Raw genomic sequence first — 22,148 nt, forward strand, 5'->3', positions numbered from 1 at the left:
TGGGGCAGGGCCCAGAAACCTGCCCTTTACCAAGAGCCCAGGGGAGGTGGATGCCAGTGGTGTCCATAGACCTTCCCATCCAAAGCCCCGCCCAGCACTACCATTCTACTAGCCACGGGACAACTCAAGTGGAAACAGCAATCACGATGGCATTTTCTGGGAGAAACCTCTCTGCAGTGTTGGCCCATTCCAAGTGATCATTTTCCTAGGAGATAGACTGCTGTCTGTGGTGTTCATAGTTTTCTTTGACAAAACATCTGATTGTGGATGAAGGAATTCGCAGACCAACTTTAAGAGGAAAAAAGAGAGAGGAGAGGAAGGAAAGCAGGCAGACAAACATATAAAAGACAAATTCTTAGGCTATCAAGTGCTTTTAGTCAACAACTAGACCCAAAATAATCGCTGGCATTTTACAAGTAGAAAATTCTTGAAGATGACTAATTACTTTGGTATTTCAATGAAAGATAACAATTGAACATGCATGCAAGCAGCTTCATACATCTGCAAAGTTTAATTGTAGATCACATGCCCTACTCCCCTGTATTTTGAGATCTTTCTGCATAGAATATTTGTTATATTAATATGTCACAGGAGTTTTAAAAATTATTTGAGGTGTTATTGAGTATTAATACTGAAAATAGATCAAGAATTTGGGTAATTTAAGGCCACATGGGTATCATGGTTCACTCATGTTCCTGGACTTTATTTTAGATAAACCACTTATTTAAAAATCAGTGGAGAAGCACGACTTGACATTACTATAGCTCAAGATTGAACTTGGCTAGTGGCCATAGCAGGCGTAATAAACGAACTTGGTTGTAGCCTAATACATTCCAATATTATCAATGTAAATCATAGCAGCTCTGTTCAGACCCTTGAGTAAATCATATATTTGAATTCCAAGCAACTGGAACTTTACAGCGGGGACTCAGGATTACCTAAAATTGTTTTGTACTGTTTATTTGTATTCAAGAGGTAGAAGTTAGAGGCACCTGGGTGGCTCAGTCAGTTAAGTATCTGCCTTCAGGTCAGGTCATGATCCCAGTGTCCTGGGATAGAGCCCCACTTTGGGCTCTCTGCTCAGTGGGGAGCCTGCTTCTCCCTCTCCCTCCCCCCACCCACTCTCTCTCTCAAATAAATAAAATCTTTACAAAAGGAGATAGAAGTTATCTGAGGTTGACTGATGATTATATTTTACAAAAATTGTAAGCAGAGGGGCTCCTGGCTGGCTCAGTCTGTAGGGCATGCAATTCTTGATCTCAGGGTCATGAGTTCAAGCTCCACATTGGGGTATAGAGATTACTTAAATAAATAAATATTTTTTAAAAAATCGTGAGCAGAACATGGATTCATTCATGTAGCAATTGTCCATCCTTGCTGCAAACAATAACCAGCACTCATCATTTCATAATACTGTACACATCTTATGATACACGTCATGGGAAAAAATGTCATGGGAAAAATGCATTAAAATAAAACAATTCAATATATTTAAAGGATGGCAAATGAGTTATCTAGTTCCAATAGTGCCATTTCCTGACCTGTGCCAACTAGATCTTTATATAAAGAGCTAAGGGTTCAGCACACTGAGCTCATTATTCTGAAGCACTGATGTGTAGCAAGCAATGAGCTTGCTTTTGCCTTCTTTCAAAATATTAATAAAATGACATGGACCCTACTACTGTACATCAGTTGCTGTGTTGATGCCCAGGCTGGGGGACAAATCCGTGGGTGATTATGTCTCTAGGTCTGTTATTGTTTCCTGGGGTTGCTCCAAAGTGCTTACAAGAAACTCCATATGGTTCCCCCACTCTGGAGAGATGTTGGGCTAGTTTTTCTGAGAAAGCCTCAGGGATATCCAATGTCATGGAATCTGAAGCTTTGTTTTTTTCTTTTTAATCTGCCCAGGAACCACAATATGGCCGCAGACAGAGGCCAAAGTCGGACATACGTTCCGGGGCCATCCCATTTGACTTCGGGGTGACCCCGCCTGCAATCATCGGGTGAATAAGGGTGCGTGCCATATATCCTTGTCGTGTCATTTAGGAAACCTCCCAGGAGAAGAAAAATGGCAGGAAGAAAAAAAGAACTGAAACCACATCTGAGTAAGAACTCATCAAGACTCAAGGCAAAAAAAAAAAAAAAAAATCCATTCTCCTTTCATTGATTTGCAATGACGGTTGAATGCTGCACTCAGCTATTACTTGGAAATGATTTTATTTACTTTCTAGATTTCACTCACCTCCCCTCTGAACCCACAATTTCTACCTTGCTTCGCTTTGTGCAAATCACAACTTCAGGCTAGATCTGGGTGTGCCATCCTTGCTATTTTCGAATATTAACAGCCTGGTCCTCTCCATGAATGACGACTTTTTAAAAAAATCAGAAATAGTTAATGCAAATCCTTAGTCGCTGCTCTTCGGGCTGTAGGTCTTTAGAACTGGGCATCTTGTGAGCAGACATTTTTGACTGTTCCAGCAGAGTCCGCACTAAACTCTCCGTCACAGCACATACTTTACCATGTATTTATACTAGTCAAACATAAATACATAAATAATATCAACAAAACTTAGTACAGAGGCTCAACTGCATTATATCGTTCCAATAATGTGCAATGTCAAACCCAATAAATTTGGTTTCCTCCTGGACGCATTAGGTTGTAACTCCAGACCAAAATACCACTTCCAGCTCCAGGGAGATTAACAGGATGAAATGTGTCAAGATAAATGAAATACCTGCTAATGCTGTCCTAAGCCTTATCTGCAAAATCTGTGGCTTTTGTCATGTATATTCATTCCCAAGTCCAGTGAGCTTAAATATGGTTCTTACTGATGAATCACCCCACTCGATCAATAAGGACGGAGCTCTAGAACCTTCAGGGAGCAGATGCCATCACTAAGTGACATTCAATACAATTGGTTGAGCACCATAAGTTTTTCTGTAACTTCATTTTCCTCTATTTCTCTCCCCCCCTTTTTTTTACTGCCCCCTTTCTCTGTCCATCCCATCTTTCCTTCCTCCCCTTCCTGATTCTGTATGTCAGTGTTCTTCAACCTCTGAGATCCAACCTATTAGTCATTCATGAAGTCAATTTAGTAGGCCATGGCTGGCGATTTTTAAAGTATACAGCAATGGAATATTTCAGGACACATGGCTATGACAAGGGGAATTGGTTCCAGAAGCTCTTCCTTCAAACCCATAAGCACAAAGCAGGGCATCAAGGAGCCTGGGTTCTTCCTCTCACTCTGTTGCTGTGTCGTATCTTGTTCCTTTGATTTCTTTGTATTTGTTAAATAAGTGTAAGCTGTTTATACACACATACACATTCTATATACTCAAATATGTATATATATACATATATATCTGGAACAATCTAGGGAAACGATGGAATGTTTCTAAGTTTCCATTGGAATGTTTGACATCATAGAGCTCCAACCAAAATCATAAATAACTTCCTAATCATGAGTTCATTGTCCAATTTCAGTTAAAATGTTGCTTTCTCACTAAAATCACTGGTTTTGTATAATTTAGTTATTTTAAGAAGTGAGTTTAGGAATCCCTCGTGTCAAGATTTCCCTTCGCATGTATGTACCGCTTTGCAATTTTCCAGGGCTTTTGCCCAAATACCGTCCTTACTGACTGCACACGGCAGGTACTAGCACCCAGTTTTCCACATGGGGAAACTGAGAGAGGTGTCAGTTCAGGTCCCCCTGCAAGTAGGAGGAAGAAGTGAGATTTGAACCCAGGATTCTAAGGGTTTGGAGGTGTGCTGTATTAAAAGACAAACTATTTGGGTCCTGGCCCAGCACTCTTCCAATCAAGCCAACATGCCTGCCAAAATAATCAAAATAATGGAACTGAATTTAAAAATATCCACACTTTCAATAGCATCACAGAACCAAAGTCTACAGTATCCTCTAAACTATGAATACCGGTATTAATGGCATGTCCTCTGTGGCATTTCTTTATTTAGGAATTTGTCTCTGTCTGAAATCTTTGAAACCTCTGATTCAAAAGAGACAGTCTACTCTGAGAACATCTCATATCTGTCTTAGAATTACTCGCTCTGCATGAGGTTCCTACTTTGTCTTTTTTTTTTAAGAGCTTTCCAGCTCTGGATAGGTGCAGAGAAGGTAGAAAAATAACATTCTCAAACTGTGTACCACACAGTAATCGGGCAACATTTGCATCACCTTAGAAATGCATACACATGTTTGTTTTTTGATTAATTCTAGGCGAAATTTATGGTTTTCCCTGAATCTTAGAATGAAATGAAAATTTTCATTTTCTTGCTCTATTTCCCTACTGGCATCGCAGTCAAGGATCTCTAAGCCCATGGATAAAGATGAAATGATCACTAGAAAAGAGAGCACAGAAAGAGATGTTTATAATGTCACTACACCAAAGAATTAACAATGCCACTTCTACTCATTAACAAAAGTACATTAATATGCATGTCTTTGATATTCAAGTATAGCAGGGCATTTTCTCCTAAGGCAGAAACTTTTAGAAAAGTCAGTACAAAGAAACTTTCAACTAAATTGTTATATTTGAAACTCACACACTTGGAGCTCTCTCCTACCGTAATTATCTATGCCGCAGCCCTCACACAAAGTTTTGTGTTGCTTGTCATCCTGTCTGTGCATGTGTGTTCATGACACCCTTCGAAACAGCTACCCCCCTACTGGAAAACTGTATGCTGACGAAAAGAAAAATCGGCTCTTTCTCCTTTTATCTTACCATCAGTGTGGTCCCCTGTGGAAAGGCAGCCTGCTGAATGCTTTTCTGAGGTCTGGTAAACACATTAGCCTTGCTTCCGAGGCTAATTAAAATTGATGCATGCCATATTTTACATGTTTCTACCAGATCAAAAATAAAATGTCGGTTTTTATCATTGCTACTGTGTTCCTCATCTAATCTGTATACAAGTTACTGCTTTTGTCTGTGTGTGTGTTCCCTTTGGCTGGAGACACACCACCCTTCTCAGTAAACTGTCTCCTTTTTCCAGCATGACTGTCTCATTATTTCTGCCTTTGAATAGACTCTTAGCTCTGTGTTTTGTGGTTGTTTATAGCACCCATTAAATAACTACAAGAAAAGATGACACAGTCAGAAAGGAGGTAAAGACACAGAGGAAACAGCATTAACTTTTCCTAGTTAGTAATAATATGATGTGACCAGATCACAGCTGTAGTCTGTGGCCAACAGTGCGGTTAGTATTTTGCACAAATAAGGACATTAATAAAACAGGGTAATGTTTCTGAGTAAGTAACTGTGAACAGTCTGCCCCTGTGCCCATGTGAGAACGGTGTTATTCCCAAATTGTTGATCTGAATGGCAGGGAAATCGCAAAAGGAATGAAGTGAAAGGAGCAGCAATGATCCTTAAAACCTCAGAGCTAAGATTATACGAGATAATTCTCTGGACTATTCCAAAAGTAAACTTTGCATATAGTCACAGTATAAGATTATCAGTAATTTTCTTTTCAAAAGGCCCAGCACCCGCTCCTTAGAAAACCATTATGAAAAGAGAAGGAAGAAGCACAAAAGATCCCCCCGCCCCAGGGGAAGGATAAGAATGAGGTGGGAGTCAGTGCTGTGAGAACTGGCTTCACTGTATAGGAAATGACCTTGAAAACACACAAACCCTAAAGCAGATTCATTAGCGGGAGAGCTAATGTTTGCTCTAACTTGGGGACCCTCTCATCGCCCCCCACCCTTCTCCATCATCAAACTGCGGCAGATTCGACCAACTGGGGGTTTTACAGACTCTGGAGGGGATGTAAGAAGGACCGGAGGCAGTGACGGCGTTCGTGAAGGCGCCCCTCCTCCAGGATCGAGGGGGAAATGTCTTCTGCCCTTCAGATAAACTCCCTCTTCCTGGCTGACAAGAACACAAGTGCAAGTTCATGCCGTATACCCTGGGGAAGGCAGGTCTTGAAGGGGAAGGCAGCGTTCTTGGTGAAACCCGCACCTCCCTCTTGAGCTACACTGACTCTTTCACAGAGCGCCTTCCTGTAGTCGAATTACAACCACCTGGACTACTAATAAGAGGGAAAAGAAAGGAGAAAGGGGAAGGGGGGGGGCGGCCCAAAGTGCGCGCCAGTCGATCCGGGCAACGTCGCGCAGAATAGGAAGAATCAAATGAAAACAGGGACTGGCACGCTGCTAAGGGCTTGCTTCTCTTACGTTTGCCCAAGCCTAGCTTCGCTCCATATTAGATGGAAATTCCTTGTTTGCCATCCTCGTAGGAGGTCCTTAAATATCTGCCTGCGAACTCTAGTGACTGGGCGCTGACTAGTTAGGGGAGCAGCCGTCCCGGAGGGTGTCCAGCTCGGGGGCTGGCTGCGTCTTCGTGGTCTGCAACTTCCACCCAGTGGTCTTAGTCTCCCCTGGGATTTGGTACCGACCGGGGGCCATCCTCTTTTCACTTGACCGAGTCCCGGCCGCAGCCCACCGTAGGAGCTGCAGGGGCTGGGCAGAGTTCCAGGCGAGAGGGGCCGAGAGGCGTGAGCAGCGCTCCGCTGCGCTCCTCAGAGAAACAGAGCGGCGGCTCCTTTGTGGGCTGCTACAGGCCCCTCCCGGGAGCGCGGCAGGGACACTTGATCTGCAGGGTGATTGATAAGTGCGGGAGAGGGGCGGCCGTCCCTGCCTCCCCACCCCCCCACCCCCGCCCCCGTGCTTCTTCCCTCCTCCCTCTCGGCTCCCTCCCTGTTTCCTGCCAGAAGCGCTGCCCAGCGGCGAGCAGCTCCAGTGGGGAACTGCCTGCCCTTGGGGGCGCCGCCCGCGCTCGCCGCCGAGCCCCCGCTCCCGGGCGCGCGGGTCCGAGGCTGTGCCGGCTCCCGCGCCTCCCGGCTGGCCGGTGCTGCGGGCGCCTCCGGGGGAAGCTTCGGGTGCCGCGCTCGCCGGGTAAGTTCTCAGCGCTCGGGAACGCGGCGCTCAGCCCCTTGCCATTCCCCGCCGCCTCCCCTCGCGGGTGGGTGGTCGGGTGCGGGAAGCCAGGGCGCGATCGGCATCGGCCGGGGACCGCGAGCCGGCAGCCGCCCCCTCGGTGGCCGCCCCCGTCCGCCCGGGCTCGCCCGCTCCGAGAGAGCCCGCGCGGGCGTGGTTGGGCTCCGGGCGTCGCGAGGTTCCGGGGCCACCGCCGGCCGGGCGTCCCCGTGCGCCAGCTGCGAACGCGGGTCCCGAGGAGAACGGTCGCCAGCGCGAAGGTAGAGCGCGTGGCCGTCGCGGCTGTGGGCCCCAGCGCCGGGCATGAGGCGTCCGGCGGCCCGGGGGAGGGCGAGGAGGGCTGAGCTCGTCGGTGCTCAGTGCCGGGAGAGCCGGGAATCGTCCGGCCCGCTGGCCGCCGGAAGCGCCCTCCGGGAACCGTACCTGCGGGGATTGGGGGGAGAAGGGCGGCCGGGCGGCTGACACTCCTCCGCAGCAGGCCCGACGCACTCCAGTTAACCCCCTCGAGGCCTGGCGGGCGGCCGGGCCGCGCGGACTCTAACCCTGCCGGCCCTCCTCGCGCTCTGCAAGCCCCAGCGACCCGCGCCGGGCTCTACTCAGAGGCGAGGGAGCTCGAGGCGACGGAGTCCCCGCGTCTGCCTCCCTCGGCCCGGTGAGAAGAGGGAGCTTTTGCCTTATTTGAGCGCCCGCCTCTGCGCTCCACGTTCGCCCAGAAGCGGCCGTCAGAGCCCGCTGTCCCTAGCGGGGTGCCGCGGCGGTTCTTCCCGAGACGCCGGGCCGGACGAAACTTACTTAAAGTGCTTCTCTCGGGCTGAGGCCGATTCGTTCCCTGTAACCGTGTTTGCGGAAAGCGGGTGTGGAGGCTCGGGGACAGCAGGCAGGAGGCCCAGGAGTAGTGGGAGAGTCCACCGACCCGAGTCGGAAGCTAACCAGGGAAGGAAGATCTGTCACACCATCTCCGGGTCCCCAGCGTCGCCCCCCACTCCAGCCAGCTTACCTCCGCATGGCTTTCACTCTATAATAATTTTCACGGATTTTGAGCTGCCCCCCCCCCATCTATCTACCCGCTTTCTCTCTCTCCCTCTCTCTCTGAAAATTTTAAGAAAATCGTCTCTGTCCTCATGGAGTACCGACAGCGTCATCAGGGTCTTGCAGGAAATTACTTGCGAACTAAAACTAATGTTTAGTATTTCACTTTCAAATACGATTTTTTCAAAAAGCACACACTTAGATAAGACACCAGCACCATTCCGTAAGTGTAGGCAGACCGTTCTTCTCCAGTTCACACTAAGCAGTAGTGAGCTTGGGGGAAAGCTCCTGGCCCAGGACTCAGAATCCCTGGGTTCGGTTTCTCATTTTAGAGATGCTCGAACTTAAGCAAGTCAGCACTTCTGGTGGAAGAACGTCCTCATCAATAAGATGAATCTGACTGCAAAGGTCCTGTCCAGCTCTCATGTTGGCTTCTGCTTCCATGAAATATTAACCTAATTAGTAAATGTTTTGTTAAATGAATGACAACGAATAAGCCACATCTCTCTAGGAACTATGTGTAATATTTAGAAATATGCAGGAACAAGTGCCCCTTTGCTGTGAAAGGAAGCTTCATCGTGCATGCATCCCTCCGCACCCAGTGATGAAATTGCAATAGAGAGTGGGAGGCCATCACAGCTGCCCCTCCCCCGCCGAGGACAGCTCAGCTCCCCGCCGCCCTTTGGCACAGAGAAGGGAAATTTGAGGCCCCAGACGGAAAGGATCTTGCCCAACACCAAGCAAGCATTACAGGATGGGGAGAGGGCTCGCCACGTCGGGGCCAAGGCTCTTCCCCGAAGGAAAAGCAGAGGGCAAGGTGAAAGCCATTAGCAACATTCTGGAGGAGACTGGCGGAGCCACAGGTTGTCTTAGTGCCTAAGTCTGCAAACTCTCAGAGCCCTTCTGGGGGAGGAAAGAGCCCGTGCGGGCCGAACGCTCCAGAGCCTGAGCTTGCGGGGGAGGCAGGAGGGGAGAAGCAGGGGGCTTTCTGTTCTCAGGAGGCTGGTTTTGCCATTCGGGTTATCTCTATTCCAAATGTGGCCCAGCAAAGGGACCCTGTGTCGACCCTGTCCGCAGCAGGCTGGGACTGAAGAAGCGGGGAAAGCAAGTGTAAGTATTCGGCGGGACAGGCGCAGCCTCCTCGCATCCCTTCGCCCGGTTCTCTTCCATTGCCTCCTTCTCCCGCCTCGCGAGAGGCGCCCCCGGCCCTTCCGGGCAACAGCAGACGTTCCTGTCTTGCAGATGGACTCCACACCAGGAGCCACCTGGTTCCAGGGGACCTTAAGTTAATTCAGGAGGCGTGAGATAATGAAGGCAAAAATCCAACACCTGGCACTTAATAATGCCACCTGGAGGCTTAGGCCCCCTCCGGGGTCCCCCACTCCTGGGCTCCCACACCCCGCCAAGTGCGGCTCAGCCTGGCAGGGCCTTTCTCACACCCACTTCTCCTTCCTGCAGGCAAAAAGCACACGTTTAAACTTCATCATCTGCCTCACTCAGCCTCGGGGAGAATGGTTTTGGGGTGGTTTCTCTCTGACGTTGAGCTGGCTATCAGAATCCCCGCCAGTATCTGTTTGGCCAGTCACCGCCCACAAAGTAATTCTCCCAGCCCCGAAACAAAGCTCGGTCTGTGAAGCACAAAGCCCCTCTTCGCACTCCCACACAGCCACTCCGGAGCGGGCACACCCCCACTCCGCACCAAGAGCATCGGGGCACAAGCGCCAGGAGGCTGGCAGGCGGGCCCCTGTCCTGAGGCAAAGAGACACATCTCCTACACACACACACACACACACACACACACACACACGCTCACACACACACCCTCTCTCACAGGGAGAGACCCCCCCTGGAAGGGCCAGGAGGGAGTGGCAGGTGGGAGAAACCAGTGGAAAGGACCGGAGGCCGGAGCAGTCCCCGCGGTCCCAGCCCCTCCGCCGGGCCCCTCCCGGAGAATTCCTCTCCCGGAGCTTCGCAGCCGCCAGCCGCCCGCCGGGTTGGAGGTGGAGTAGTTCAGAAGCAACTGACGCAGCCCGGATTTGAGCTTTGCAAACCGCTCGCAGGGAAGGGAAGCATCTGCCCCTCCCTCCCCCACCGCGCGCCCTCGATCCACCGCCTGCCCCCTCCCCGCGTGACGTCACCCCAGCCCTGTCCGGGGGAGCCTGCAAAACCTCTCAAATTCAAACTGCTCCGCGCACTGCCGCCACCGCCGCCGGATTGGAAGCGCGCGCCCAGGCTCGGCCGCCGCCGCCGCCCGCCTGCCCGGGCCGGCCGGCTCCCCGACCTCCCTACGCAATCGCATCCCCGGGTCCCCGTCGCCTCGGCTTCCCGCCGCTCGGGCCCTCCTCTCCTCCCCTGCGACCTACCGGATTTCTAATTTCTGCGCACCCCCACCCCCCCAGACAAATTAAATCCGCCGGCAGAAAGCAGGGCACCCCCCCCGGAAGCGGCGTCTTCTTTTACCTTGCTCTTCTCTTTCCGAAGATGCTAAACTACTGGCGGACTGCAGAGGAGAGGGGTCCCGTCTTCTCCTGATGTGTGAGTAACCCCCACCCCGCGCGGTCTTTGCTCTCCCATCCTCTCCCCCTCCCACCGCCAGTCCCGATTTTCCCACCCCCTTTTTGCGCAGTTCAAAAAAAAAAAAAAAAAAAAAAAAGTAAAGCGATTTCTGCTGCGAGCTAAGACGGGCGAGCCGCCCGAGATCTCTTCAAGATCCCCCGGGGAGGAGGTGATGGGCTGGATTTAGTAGGACAACTCGATTACTAATGACTCCGCGGCTGGCTGCGCCCCGCCGGGAAATCAGGTGCAAGCATGTGTGCTCCGGGACGCGCGTGTGGGTGGGCTGGCGGGGGCCGGGCGGGGAGGGGGAGGGCGAGGCGAGAAGAAACCGCTTTGAGAAACGCAGTGATTTCATTCTGCCGTGTTGCCCACTCCCCGCATTCTCCCTGCCTCCCACTCCGCCCCGTTGCTTTGCCATTTTAATCGGGCTTCCTTGTTTCTCTCTCCCCCGCATCCTGCTCTCTCGGCACCCTTCCCCAAGGTTTGCCTGTAGGTACCTGAACTGACACCGACGGTGCCTAAAGATGCTGAGCGGCGTTTGGTTCCTCAGTGTGTTAACCGTGGCCGGGATCTTACAGACGGAGAGCCGCAAAACTGCCAAAGACATTTGCAAGATCCGCTGCCTGTGCGAAGAGAAGGAAAACGTCCTGAATATTAACTGCGAAAACAAAGGATTTACAACCGTCAGCCTGCTCCAGCCCCCCCAGTATCGAATCTACCAGCTTTTCCTCAATGGAAACCTCCTGACGAGGCTGTACCCTAACGAGTTCGTCAATTACTCCAACGCCGTGACTCTCCACCTGGGCAACAACGGGCTGCAGGAGATCCGAACCGGGGCGTTCAGCGGCCTGAAAACCCTCAAGAGACTGCACCTCAACAACAACAAGCTCGAGGTGCTGAGGGAAGACACCTTCCTGGGCCTGGAGAACCTCGAGTACCTCCAGGCTGACTACAATTACATCAGCGCCATCGAGGCAGGGGCCTTCAGCAAACTCAATAAGCTCAAGGTACTCATCCTGAATGACAACCTTCTGCTGTCCCTGCCCAGCAATGTGTTCCGCTTCGTCCTGCTGACCCACTTAGATCTGAGAGGGAACAGGCTGAAGGTGATGCCTTTCGCTGGCGTCCTCGAGCACATCGGCGGGATCATGGAGATCCAGCTGGAGGAGAACCCATGGAACTGCACTTGTGACTTGCTTCCTCTCAAGGCTTGGCTGGACACCATAACCGTGTTCGTCGGGGAGATTGTCTGTGAGACTCCCTTCCGCCTGCACGGGAAAGATGTGACCCAGCTGACCAGGCAAGATCTCTGTCCCAGAAAAAGTACCGGCGACTCCGGTCAGAGGGGCAGCCATGCCGACACGCATGTCCAAAGGCTGTCGCCCACCATGAACCCCGCTCTCAACCCAACCAGGGCTCCCAAAGCCAGCCGACCTCCCAAAATGCGAAATCGCCCGACTCCCCGGGTCACAGTGTCAAAGGACAGGCAGAGCTTCGGACCAATCATGGTGTACCAGACCAAGTCCCCTGTGCCTCTCACCTGCCCCAGCAGCTGTGTCTGTACCTCTCAGAGCTCGGACAATGGTCTCAACGTAAATTGCCAAGAAAGGAAGTTCACGAACATCTCCGACCTGCAGCCCAAACCCACCAGTCCAAAGAAGCTCTACCTGACAGGGAACTATCTTCAAACTGTCTACAAGAACGACCTCCTAGAATACAGTTCTTTGGACTTGTTGCATTTAGGGAACAACAGGATCGCCGTCATTCAGGAAGGTGCCTTCACAAACCTGACCAGTTTACGCAGACTTTACCTGAATGGCAATTACCTTGAAGTGCTGTACCCTTCGATGTTTGATGGCCTGCAAAGCTTGCAGTATCTCTATTTAGAGTACAACGTCATCAAGGAAATTAAGCCACTGACCTTTGATGCTTTGATTAACCTCCAGCTGCTCTTTCTGAATAACAACCTGCTGCGCTCCCTACCCGACAACATATTTGGGGGAACGGCCCTCACCAGGCTGAATCTGAGAAACAACCATTTTTCTCACCTGCCTGTGAAAGGGGTTCTGGATCAGCTTCCAGCCTTTATCCAGATAGATCTGCAAGAGAACCCATGGGACTGCACCTGTGACATCATGGGGCTGAAGGACTGGACAGAACATGCCAATTCCCCTGTCATCATCAATGAGGTGACCTGCGAATCTCCCGCAAAGCACGCGGGGGAGATCCTGAAGTTTCTGGGGAGGGACGCTATCTGTCCCGACAGCCCGAACTTGTCAGACGGAACCGTTTTGTCCATGAATCACAACACAGACACTCCTCGGTCGCTTAGTGTGTCTCCCAGTTCCTACCCAGAGCTCCACACTGAAGTTCCACTTTCCGTCCTGATTTTAGGATTGCTTGTTGTCTTTATCTTATCTGTCTGTTTTGGGGCTGGCTTATTTGTCTTTGTCCTGAAACGCAGAAAGGGGGTGCCGAGTGTGCCAAGGAGTTCCAACAACCTAGACGTCAGCTCCTTCCAGCTACAGTATGGGTCTTATAATACTGAGGCTCAGGACAAAACAGACGGCCATGTCTATAACTATATCCCCCCGCCTGTGGGGCAGATGTGCCAGAACCCCATCTACATGCAGAAGGAAGGAGACCCGGTAGCCTATTACCGAAACCTGCAAGACTTCAGCTATGGCAACCTGGAGGAGAAGAAAGAAGAGCCGGCCCCACTGGCTTACACGATAAGTGCCACCGAGTTGCTCGAGAAGCAGGCCACGCCGAGAGAGCCCGAGCTGCTATATCAGAACATCGCTGAGAGAGTCAAGGAACTTCCCAGTGCAGGACTGGTCCACTATAACTTTTGTACCTTACCGAAAAGGCAGTTCGCCCCTTCGTATGAATCTCGACGCCAAAACCAGGACAGAATCAATAAAACCGTTTTATACGGAACTCCCAGGAAATGCTTTGTGGGGCAGTCAAAACCCGACCACCCTTTACTGCGAGCGAAGCCTCAATCAGAGCCAGACTACCTCGAAGTTCTGGAGAAACAAACTGCAATCAGTCAGCTGTGAAGGGAAACCATTTACAACCCTCTGGCTTCCAAGGATGCTGCTCCAGACTGTTGGAGACACTGCATTTGCTTTTGTGTGTGTTTGTGTCCTCCCTCTCTCAGCATCGATGGGGGACTTTGAAAATGTTTGGGGGATGGGGTGAAGCAATGATTCTGCTTTTCCGAGTTTTCCTTTAAATTATTTCTCTCTTGCTCCCCCCACTCGCCTTCTCTCCCCTCCCCTTCTCTCCTTAGGAATCATCAGTGAACATGAATGTTTCTACAGTGCATTTTTTTCATATATTTTGTTTATGGTTTTGTTTCTTTTTTCTTTTTTTATTTGTCCAGTGTGGGAATGGGAAGAGGAGATTATAATGAATGAAGAAAGAGTAAGCAGACTTTTCACGTAAAAATGGATATTCAGTGTATTTTGTAGAAGATCTCCAAAGATCTTTTGAGACTATAAATTCTTTTGTAAATAATGATATATGGTATTTCCGTCTTCAGTTACCAAGTATAGCCACTAGGCATCACTTCTTTGTGTTAAAGTGCCTTTGCACTTTAAGTATATTACTTAAATGTTGCTTTTAGCTTTGATAAATTGAACATATTTTAATGTGTTGTATTTTTGAAATTAAAAACACTGTAAATTAGATCAAAATGTCAGCTCTATTAAGTCAACGTACAGTTTGCTTGAGTTATAGAAACCAGCCTGTCATCAACGATTCTAGTTGTAGGACTTTAGAGATTTAACTGTAAAATATTTCCTTTCCTCTGGGTTTGTTCTAAGTGATTTTATTTAAGTCAACTAAGGGGATTTAACAGTGGACTAGAGGTAAGAAACTGCCTCAGTCGGGATTAGTAATTCATTAATAAAATATATTTAACCCAATCTCAGAGTGAATTGAACAATTAATGCCCTTCCGTAAATCATTTTACACTAACATGGTCAGTGTTTTAGATTATTTTCCTAATTAAGAGTGCATTACACAATGTGGAATATATTTTTTCTGCATTAAATTAGATATTTTTGTATATTTCAATGACAGAGTCTGTATTTCTAACTTTTTAATTGAAACTAGTATTTTTTCTGCCTACTGAAACATTTTCTATAAACACACACCAGTAGAGGCCGCCACACACCTCATTTAATAAAGACGTGTGAGCCATTAAATACCTTGAAGGAACCCTTCAAAGGTGAGATTCAAACATCCCAAGTAACTTCTCTGCAAATCAAGGCAGCAGAAACAAATGTGTGCATCACTTTCTATTTCTTTTAGGCTTAAAGGTTAGGCTCCGAATCCTCAATTTTCACATTTTCTGAGAAAGCAGTGTTTTCCTCTTACATTTATGGGAGCGTTAATGGCGTGCTATCCGATCATGTACTATTTGCATCTTCAAATCAATGAAAAAGCACCTAAACCAAGAAAGGAAACATCTTTTCTCTTCTGCCTTCTTTAGGCATGTGGTTAATTGAATTTTTCCCAGTCAGCTCCAGCAAGCCTTTCGTTTTGGTCTTAGCATTAGAATGATTTTAACTAACCAAGTCTATGTAAAGTTTACGAAGCCTTATTAGCCTGTAAAGAATTTTTAGATGCAAACATTATTGTGCGATTTAAACAAACAGCCCTTCTTTACAACAGAAAATAGTTTTGTTTTGTCTATTGTAAATCCTTATGCAACTGGGACGGTGATCTGCATGTAAAGTAGCCCAGCTTTTCAATTCCTTATTAAAGCAATTGATGGCGTCTGAAAGAAGCACACTGTTTCCTTTTCATAAATAGGTTACTGCACATAATAATCCTTTATTATCATGTGGAGATTGAAGTGGATCCTGATAACTCACTTTTAGAGCTTTAAAATGACTAATAGTATATTGTCTGTCACCATAAACAATTCATGTGATAGGCTTTCAATTAGAAATTACTTAAGTCCAGATGATTCGGATTTAAGAATTACTGGTACAAAATCTTTTTTTTTAACAATAGAAGTCAATTATGTATATTTAAACGTAAAGGGCATTCGGGGGAAAAAATGCCTTTAACAACCTAAAATCTTTGAATAGCGACAGGGACAATCTAACATGGTCACTCTTTGATTAGAGATCATAATTCCTCTCCAAATCCATTAGATCGAAGTAAAAACTGGTGGCGCGAAATGATCTACAAGAAAGTTAATGTACTGAGATTTTACACTGCATACAAGAGGAGAGAGAATGTTCTGGTAACGGAACTTGGAGACGGCTCCCAGAATAACCATCTCCTCCTTGAGTGAAGTATCCGTATGTGTGTGTGTGTGTGTCTATATACACACATATACACACATATACGTATACACATATATGTACATACATACATATACGTACACACATGCATATACACACATGTGTGTACATATAAACACACATATATACGTACACACACACACAGATACATGTAAGAGTTTCAAAAATCCTGTTGGGGCTGCTCTCATTTGGTGCAATGATAAACACAGAATACCGAGGTAGGTATTTTGGGAAGTGATTATAAAGGCAAATTAGGATACATATCCTGTGAATACAGTTTTTAGGTTCCAACTACACATCTAGCTAGAACAACTGAGGTGGTGACCTCACTTCAGCGTTTGCTCTTATTCACCTCAAAGGAAAGTCATTCCATTATCCATAGAAAAACCCATTCATTGATCTTAAATAGAGAGAGCTTAATATTCACGTAGTTACCTGATCCTAAAGAGCCCCCCCCAGAAGAAGGCAGATTCATAAACTCTCTCACTTAGTTAATTCTGCTGTAAATCCAGATTCTCATGCTCCTTAGATTTTTACTTTATTTTTATTAGGTTTTAAGACGAACTTTTCAAATGGGGTTCAGACTGTTTTGTTTAAAGGCACCATACACCATACACCGTATACTCTGAAGCTTTATTTCCTAACGCAATCACAAACGCTTTTACGTTTATTAACTTATTAGCATGCCCACTAACTATACTGTTTTGCTTTATCCACTCAAGTGCTATTTTATTTTAGGATTTTGTTTTTGTCTCCTACAGCTGGATTTTGCTATTTCACTTTTCGTTCCTATGCAACCTGTAATGGGTATGAGCATCAGCACAGCAAAATGATTCCAGCCAACAGAGTGTGATCTCCCCGGCCCTGCCTGGAACAGATCTATATGTCTGGCCCTACAAAATGGCAAATGGTAATTTCCTTCCATTCTAGCTCTTAATGAATCGCTTTTACTGTTTCTGAATATACCTGTGGCTAAATTTGTATTGAAACACTCAAATGTACTATTTCTCGGTCGGGACACCATGGCCAACAGCTTGATTTCGTTTTGGACTTTGGTCAATCTGTGTGCCTTTTCAGTTCCCTCCAGCAGTTGGCAAGTAAGAAAATGCTCTTCAATTTTCTCTGCTTTGCCCTCTGACCTCTAAGGTGATTTAATTTTTCTAAATCTGTCTGTGTCATCAAGGGCTCCATATTTTAATGGATTCTAACAAAAACAAAACAAAAAATGTATAGGGAACAAGAGAGGTTCTGTGATTTTTCAGATTCTGGAAATTCATTTTGATTGTACATATTCCGGAAACATACTGGATTGGATGCTAGAGTGAAGAAAGCTTTCCAGACGTTTCTCCCAATTCAATGATTTCTTCATTCATTCATTCATTCAATAAATATTTATTGAGTGCTTGCTTCCTAGGTTCCAGGCTCTATGATGTATGCCCAGGGAGGACAGAGATAGAGTAGACAGGATCTCTGCCCCCATCCCCCCACACCCGCCCTCCAGGGAGCTTACAGCTAATAAAAGAGAATCTTATTTGAATGAAAATCACCCGGGGTCAACAGTGGGAACAGTAATGAAATGCAGGAAGTTGCGTTTTTAAAGGTGATTCTGTGCAATGAAGGATAAGAATGAGACATCATAAATAGACTAGCTACAGTGTAACCACCATTAACATCTCTTTAAAATTACACAGCTAAAAAGGGGGAAAATCCACAAAAATAAAACAAACTTCTGCAGGATAGGGCCCAACATTGTGGCCTCCGGATAGCTATGTACTTGGGCTATCGAAAGATCTATGTTATAAAGTTGAGTCCCAAAACTGTTTTAGAGGTAGTATTTGCTCCGTATTTCAGTGGCTTAAAAGGTAACGCTTTGGCTTAAGTGTCCTTTTCCAGTACAGTGATAAGACACTTACCTAGATCCTCAGAGAGAAAATTCAGTACTGTATATAGGTGTACTTTGCTTCTCATGATGGTTGTGCAAAAAAGTCACGTGTAAACTAAAGTTCTGTGAATCAAATTGTATTTTCAGTGCATTAGGGGAGCTGGCACTTAGACAAAACTTGTGCATACTTTCATAAAGCAGAAGACCATCTTATAATACAAGTCATCCCTCTAATGCATTGGTTTTGTAGGTTTGGATTTTCAATCTTGACTTTGCTTAAAGCAGAGCCCACCTGCAGAATAAGTGTGTTCTGCCGGTGCTGCTTGTGCTGCGGGTCTCTTGGCTGCTAAGGGCTAGTACTTGAAACTCTGCTGCTGTTTCCTGTGAACTGAGCTATCGAGCGATTCCATGATGGCACAGTAGCATTCCTGCACAGTCAGAGCAGCCAGCCCGTTTCAACTCAATTGAACACAGGACTCTCGCCAGCAGCATCGCCTTGCTCAGATGTGGCTGTGTTTTCCTAGAGGGTGGAGTGACTCCTGTATTCACATCCTATAAAGAGCTTGGAGTCCAATGTTTTACAATAAATACGTTACTATGTAAATATCTTGAGCTGCATGCATATTGGAAATTTTTAGCAGTTTTAGCTTGAAAGTACTTGTACAAATACTGTTAGAGTTAGCTGCAAATACCTATTGTCAAGTTATTGGAATAAATGGCAAATGAAACGAGCTCTTGTGTAGACTTCTGTGCCAAGTAGTGATACTCTCTCAAAAACAGACATGGTTTGGGCTGTAAATAGGCAAAATGAAATATTGAAAATGTCATCAACGGCATTGTTCTATTGGATAAACTGTTCACACTGGTACTTTATGCTAGAGTTAGCTTTCAGTGAATAAATATAGTCAATAAATAAATACCCACAAAAAAGACATTTGAATTTGTTAGAAAAGTTTCTTTGCAATTTTAAGAGGAATTAATGACAACGTATTTTGAATTAGAAAAATTCTTCAGGATTAGAAAAATTTAAGTGGAATTAATGAAAAAGTATTACTGGAACTTTGTTGTAAGGCATTCAAATGCTTACAAATTAAGGTCTTCTGTTCCTTATATGATTATAATTTACATATTAAGGGTAAACTGAGCTTTTTGAAAACATATTACTACTTTTCCATGAATGTTCTTTAGTATTAAACTTAAAAGTTTAAACACAGAGGTCTCTCTAGGACCTGAAGGAAAGTCTACTGATTTTTCACCCCCCCGCCACACACACTCCACAGCCAACTGGTTTTCATGATAAAATTCTAATACTGTAAGTAATCTGATAAATTCATAGTTTAAAAAATAAGACAGATTGACATGCAAATCCAAGGAATGGAAATTACCAATTCATCTCTAATGTAGATGGTATCACTACATTTGAATAGAGTAGTGTTAAAATGAGAGAGGGAGGGAGAAAGAGAGATGCATTTGTGGCTGTAATTGCGGCATTTGGTTGAACATCCGAATACATCGCCACGTCTGCTCCACTCACAAATGTAGACGCTAACAAAGGGTCTGGGATTCCTGCAGTGGACGCAAAGACGTCAGACAAGTTATCCCCTCTTGAGATTATTAACTCGCTACATGCAGAATTCATTCAGCTTATTCATGTAGCCTTCACAAGGTGGCGGAAACAATGGGACTAGCCTCATTTTGAACTGTTTTGTGGAAGAATGAGAGCTGGACTCGATAGGCTAGATTATCTGCTCCTTTAAAAAGGCGCCTGCCTGAGTGGCGCTGCCAGCTGAGCCCCTGACTCTTGGTTTCAGCTCAGGTCATGATCTCAGGGTGATGCTCAGTACTGAGTCTGCTTGGGAGTCTCTCCTCTCCCTCTGCCCCTCCCGCCCCTCTCTCTCTGAAATAAATCAATCTTTTTTTCTTTTTTTAAGATGAGTTGAAAAGGAATGGGAATAAAAGTAATGCACAGCTCCCTATTCTGAATGCAGGTAATATAACATCAGCAAGACAGAGGTGTCTGTTGACACTGGAAAAAGACCATCAAAATAGATGCTTCCTTCAGAAGGGGGGCTGGAAATGCACCTGATCCCTGTTTCCCTAGGCAACCACTGGGTAATTAGTACACATCATTTTTATTAATTTAATTTTCAAACATTATTTTATATTTGCTATCAACATAATCCTAAAAAGGAACATTTGAGCTAATTATCTGTCAGATCCAGTTACCTGGCATTTTTCGACAGATCTGATCTTGACAGAATGTTGGCTCCAACAGGAAATACAAGGTACTTTCCAGCTCACAAGTGACTCTTGGACAGACAGGATAGGTGAGTGGATAATCTTTGGCCAGGTCCCTTGCTTCTCAAGCCCCTTTCATCTTCAAATCATTAATACCTGATGCAGTGTTTTGGAACATAATAACTCTCCAATAAATATTTCTTTAATGAATAAATGAGTAAGACTCTGGCTTTCATGTGAACAATGAAGACAAGGTTGAAAACTGGAGGATATAAGTTCAAAGCATAATTGCAACTGATTCTTAGCTATTCCAGGAAATCTGAAACAAATGTTCACTTGGAACATTTTCAGAACTCATTTTCAGACACACACACACACACTCACACCCACCCCATGAGGATGGCAGAGAAGGTATGGTAACACACAGCCAAGATCCAAAGTCTATTACTCGCAGGCAGGCCCAATTTTAAGTGATACTTGAGTCTGTCTATTGAACCCAATGATCTCATTCTAGATTTAAAAGTAGCTTTACTGCTGAGCTGTGAGATTGCCTTGTTATTGGCTTTTAGAATTGGGAGATTCTGACTTGAGAGAAAATGCACTCCCTGACAAGCTTGAATGATGAATTCTTCTAGAGCTTATCACATAGTTCTTCCCATGGCTCTGTATATTTAATTAGTTTGTTTCTTAAGTCTTCCAGATAAGAGAGAAATTCTTTGGGTTCAAGACCATGTTAAACCACATTTCTGTCAGAACACAGTTGTCTCATAAATTCCCATCTATACAAAATAAGAACCTACAGGTAGTGTTTCATAACGAGGTGTCCTAGGATCTGAGCTTCTGATCTTCATGAAGCTAAAAAACTGTGAGGAAGACAAGCCATAGTCCTCACTGGGTTCCAGTTTCTCCAACTGGGAGCAGCACTGGAGACGATGAACTCAATGGACATATCTAAACTTATATTCTAGGATTCTAGGCTACTGCTCAGATATAGCTTTCCTCCGATTTTATTTTTATAAGATTCAAATGCACCATTTGTCTTGGATCAGTTTCACTTCTTAAATGACTTCAAAAATGTTCAAACCACTTATTTCTTTGTAAATCACAACATCCTACTGCTTTTTTTTTTTTTTTGGTGGGGTGGTGGAGCATGGGAGGTGATGGGATTTGCATGTAGCTGTTTTGCAGGGGAGTACTCTATGGGGCTGCCATATTTAATTATTCTGTGTTATAATTAAGAGAGTTAAACTATGCATCTCTCTAGGGAGATCCTATTACCACATTTCAGGGCATAGCGCAGTTTTCTCATTCAGTTGTTCCTCCCCCACCCTTTTAGCCAACACTGCCAAGGTTCTCATCATCAGAGACACCGACGAACCCTTGGACAACTCAGTTGCACTTCAGAAATGCAATGTTTCATTCCAGCGAGCACAGCTCTTAGCTGACAAGTGGCATTTGGCGTCTTCCTGATCATAAACTTCAGCCATAGTTTTATTGTTGGGCCCATGTGTCTCTAACTGGACAAATAGATTTTAACTGGAAACAAAGAACTAAAGCTCCCTCAATCTTGCAATATTCAGCTGACAGGATCTTTGGAAGAGTGGAAAAGAAAAATAGCCATTCAGAAACTTCCTCTGCTTTCCAGAGGTTTCTGAGGGGATTATTAAAAACATTAGTGAATGAAGGGAAAATCCAGCTACACTTTGCAGTGTGTTTCCTGTCATGTTACAGAAACTTATGAAAAAAGAAGTGTAGGTTATCCCAGTCCAAGCTGTCATCTTTTTTTTTAAGATTTTATTTTTTTAAGTAATTCTACCCCCAGCATGGGACTCGAACTCACAATACTGAAATCAAGAGTCACATACTCTACCCACTGAGCCAGCCAGGCGCCCCCCGCAAGCTGTCATCATAAAAAAAATAAAATAGGGTTCCACCCAGATACTAAAGACTCAGAGTATGATTATATCTCAAGTGCTCAACATGAAGTTTTGGGACGAAATATATTTTTTTGTTTTTTGGGTGGGGGACTAGTCAAGATGGCAGAGTAGTAGCAGACTAAACTGACATCAGGTAGCAGGAGATCAGCTCGATAGTTATCAAACCATTCCGAACACCTACAAACCCAAAAGCAGATCGAAGACAAGAGCAGCAATTCTAGAAACAGAAAAT

At 46.0% G+C, this 22,148-nt stretch overlaps 1 protein-coding gene across 3 annotated transcripts; it reads left to right on the top strand.

Moving 5' to 3' along the window:
- The first annotated feature begins 6,763 nt into the window (after positions 1–6,763).
- Positions 6,764–14,467, top strand: SLITRK2 (SLIT and NTRK like family member 2). 3 transcript variants are annotated; one of them, XM_045996118.1, is made up of 3 exons: positions 6,767–6,908; positions 9,026–9,089; positions 9,813–14,467. In XM_045996118.1, exon 3 carries the CDS (start codon positions 11,060–11,062, stop codon positions 13,595–13,597), a length of 2,538 nt encoding a protein of 845 aa, XP_045852074.1. In that variant the 5' UTR covers positions 6,767–6,908; positions 9,026–9,089; positions 9,813–11,059; the 3' UTR covers positions 13,598–14,467. The 3 variants fall into 3 exon arrangements, with proteins under 3 accessions (XP_045852075.1, XP_045852074.1, XP_045852076.1); XM_045996120.1 differs by lacking the exon at positions 9,026–9,089 and having other exon boundaries at positions 10,461–10,514; positions 11,017–14,467; XM_045996119.1 differs by lacking the exon at positions 9,026–9,089 and having other exon boundaries at positions 6,764–6,908.
- The last annotated feature ends 7,681 nt before the right edge of the window (positions 14,468–22,148 follow it).

This window comes from Meles meles, chromosome X (genome assembly GCF_922984935.1).
Source record: "Meles meles chromosome X, mMelMel3.1 paternal haplotype, whole genome shotgun sequence".
NCBI lineage: Eukaryota > Metazoa > Chordata > Mammalia > Carnivora > Mustelidae > Meles > Meles meles.

Coding starts and splice junctions, on each gene's coding strand:
- SLITRK2 (XM_045996119.1), top strand. CDS start 11,060: ATGCTGAGCGGCGTTTGGTTCCTCAGTGTGTTAACCGTGGCCGGGATC.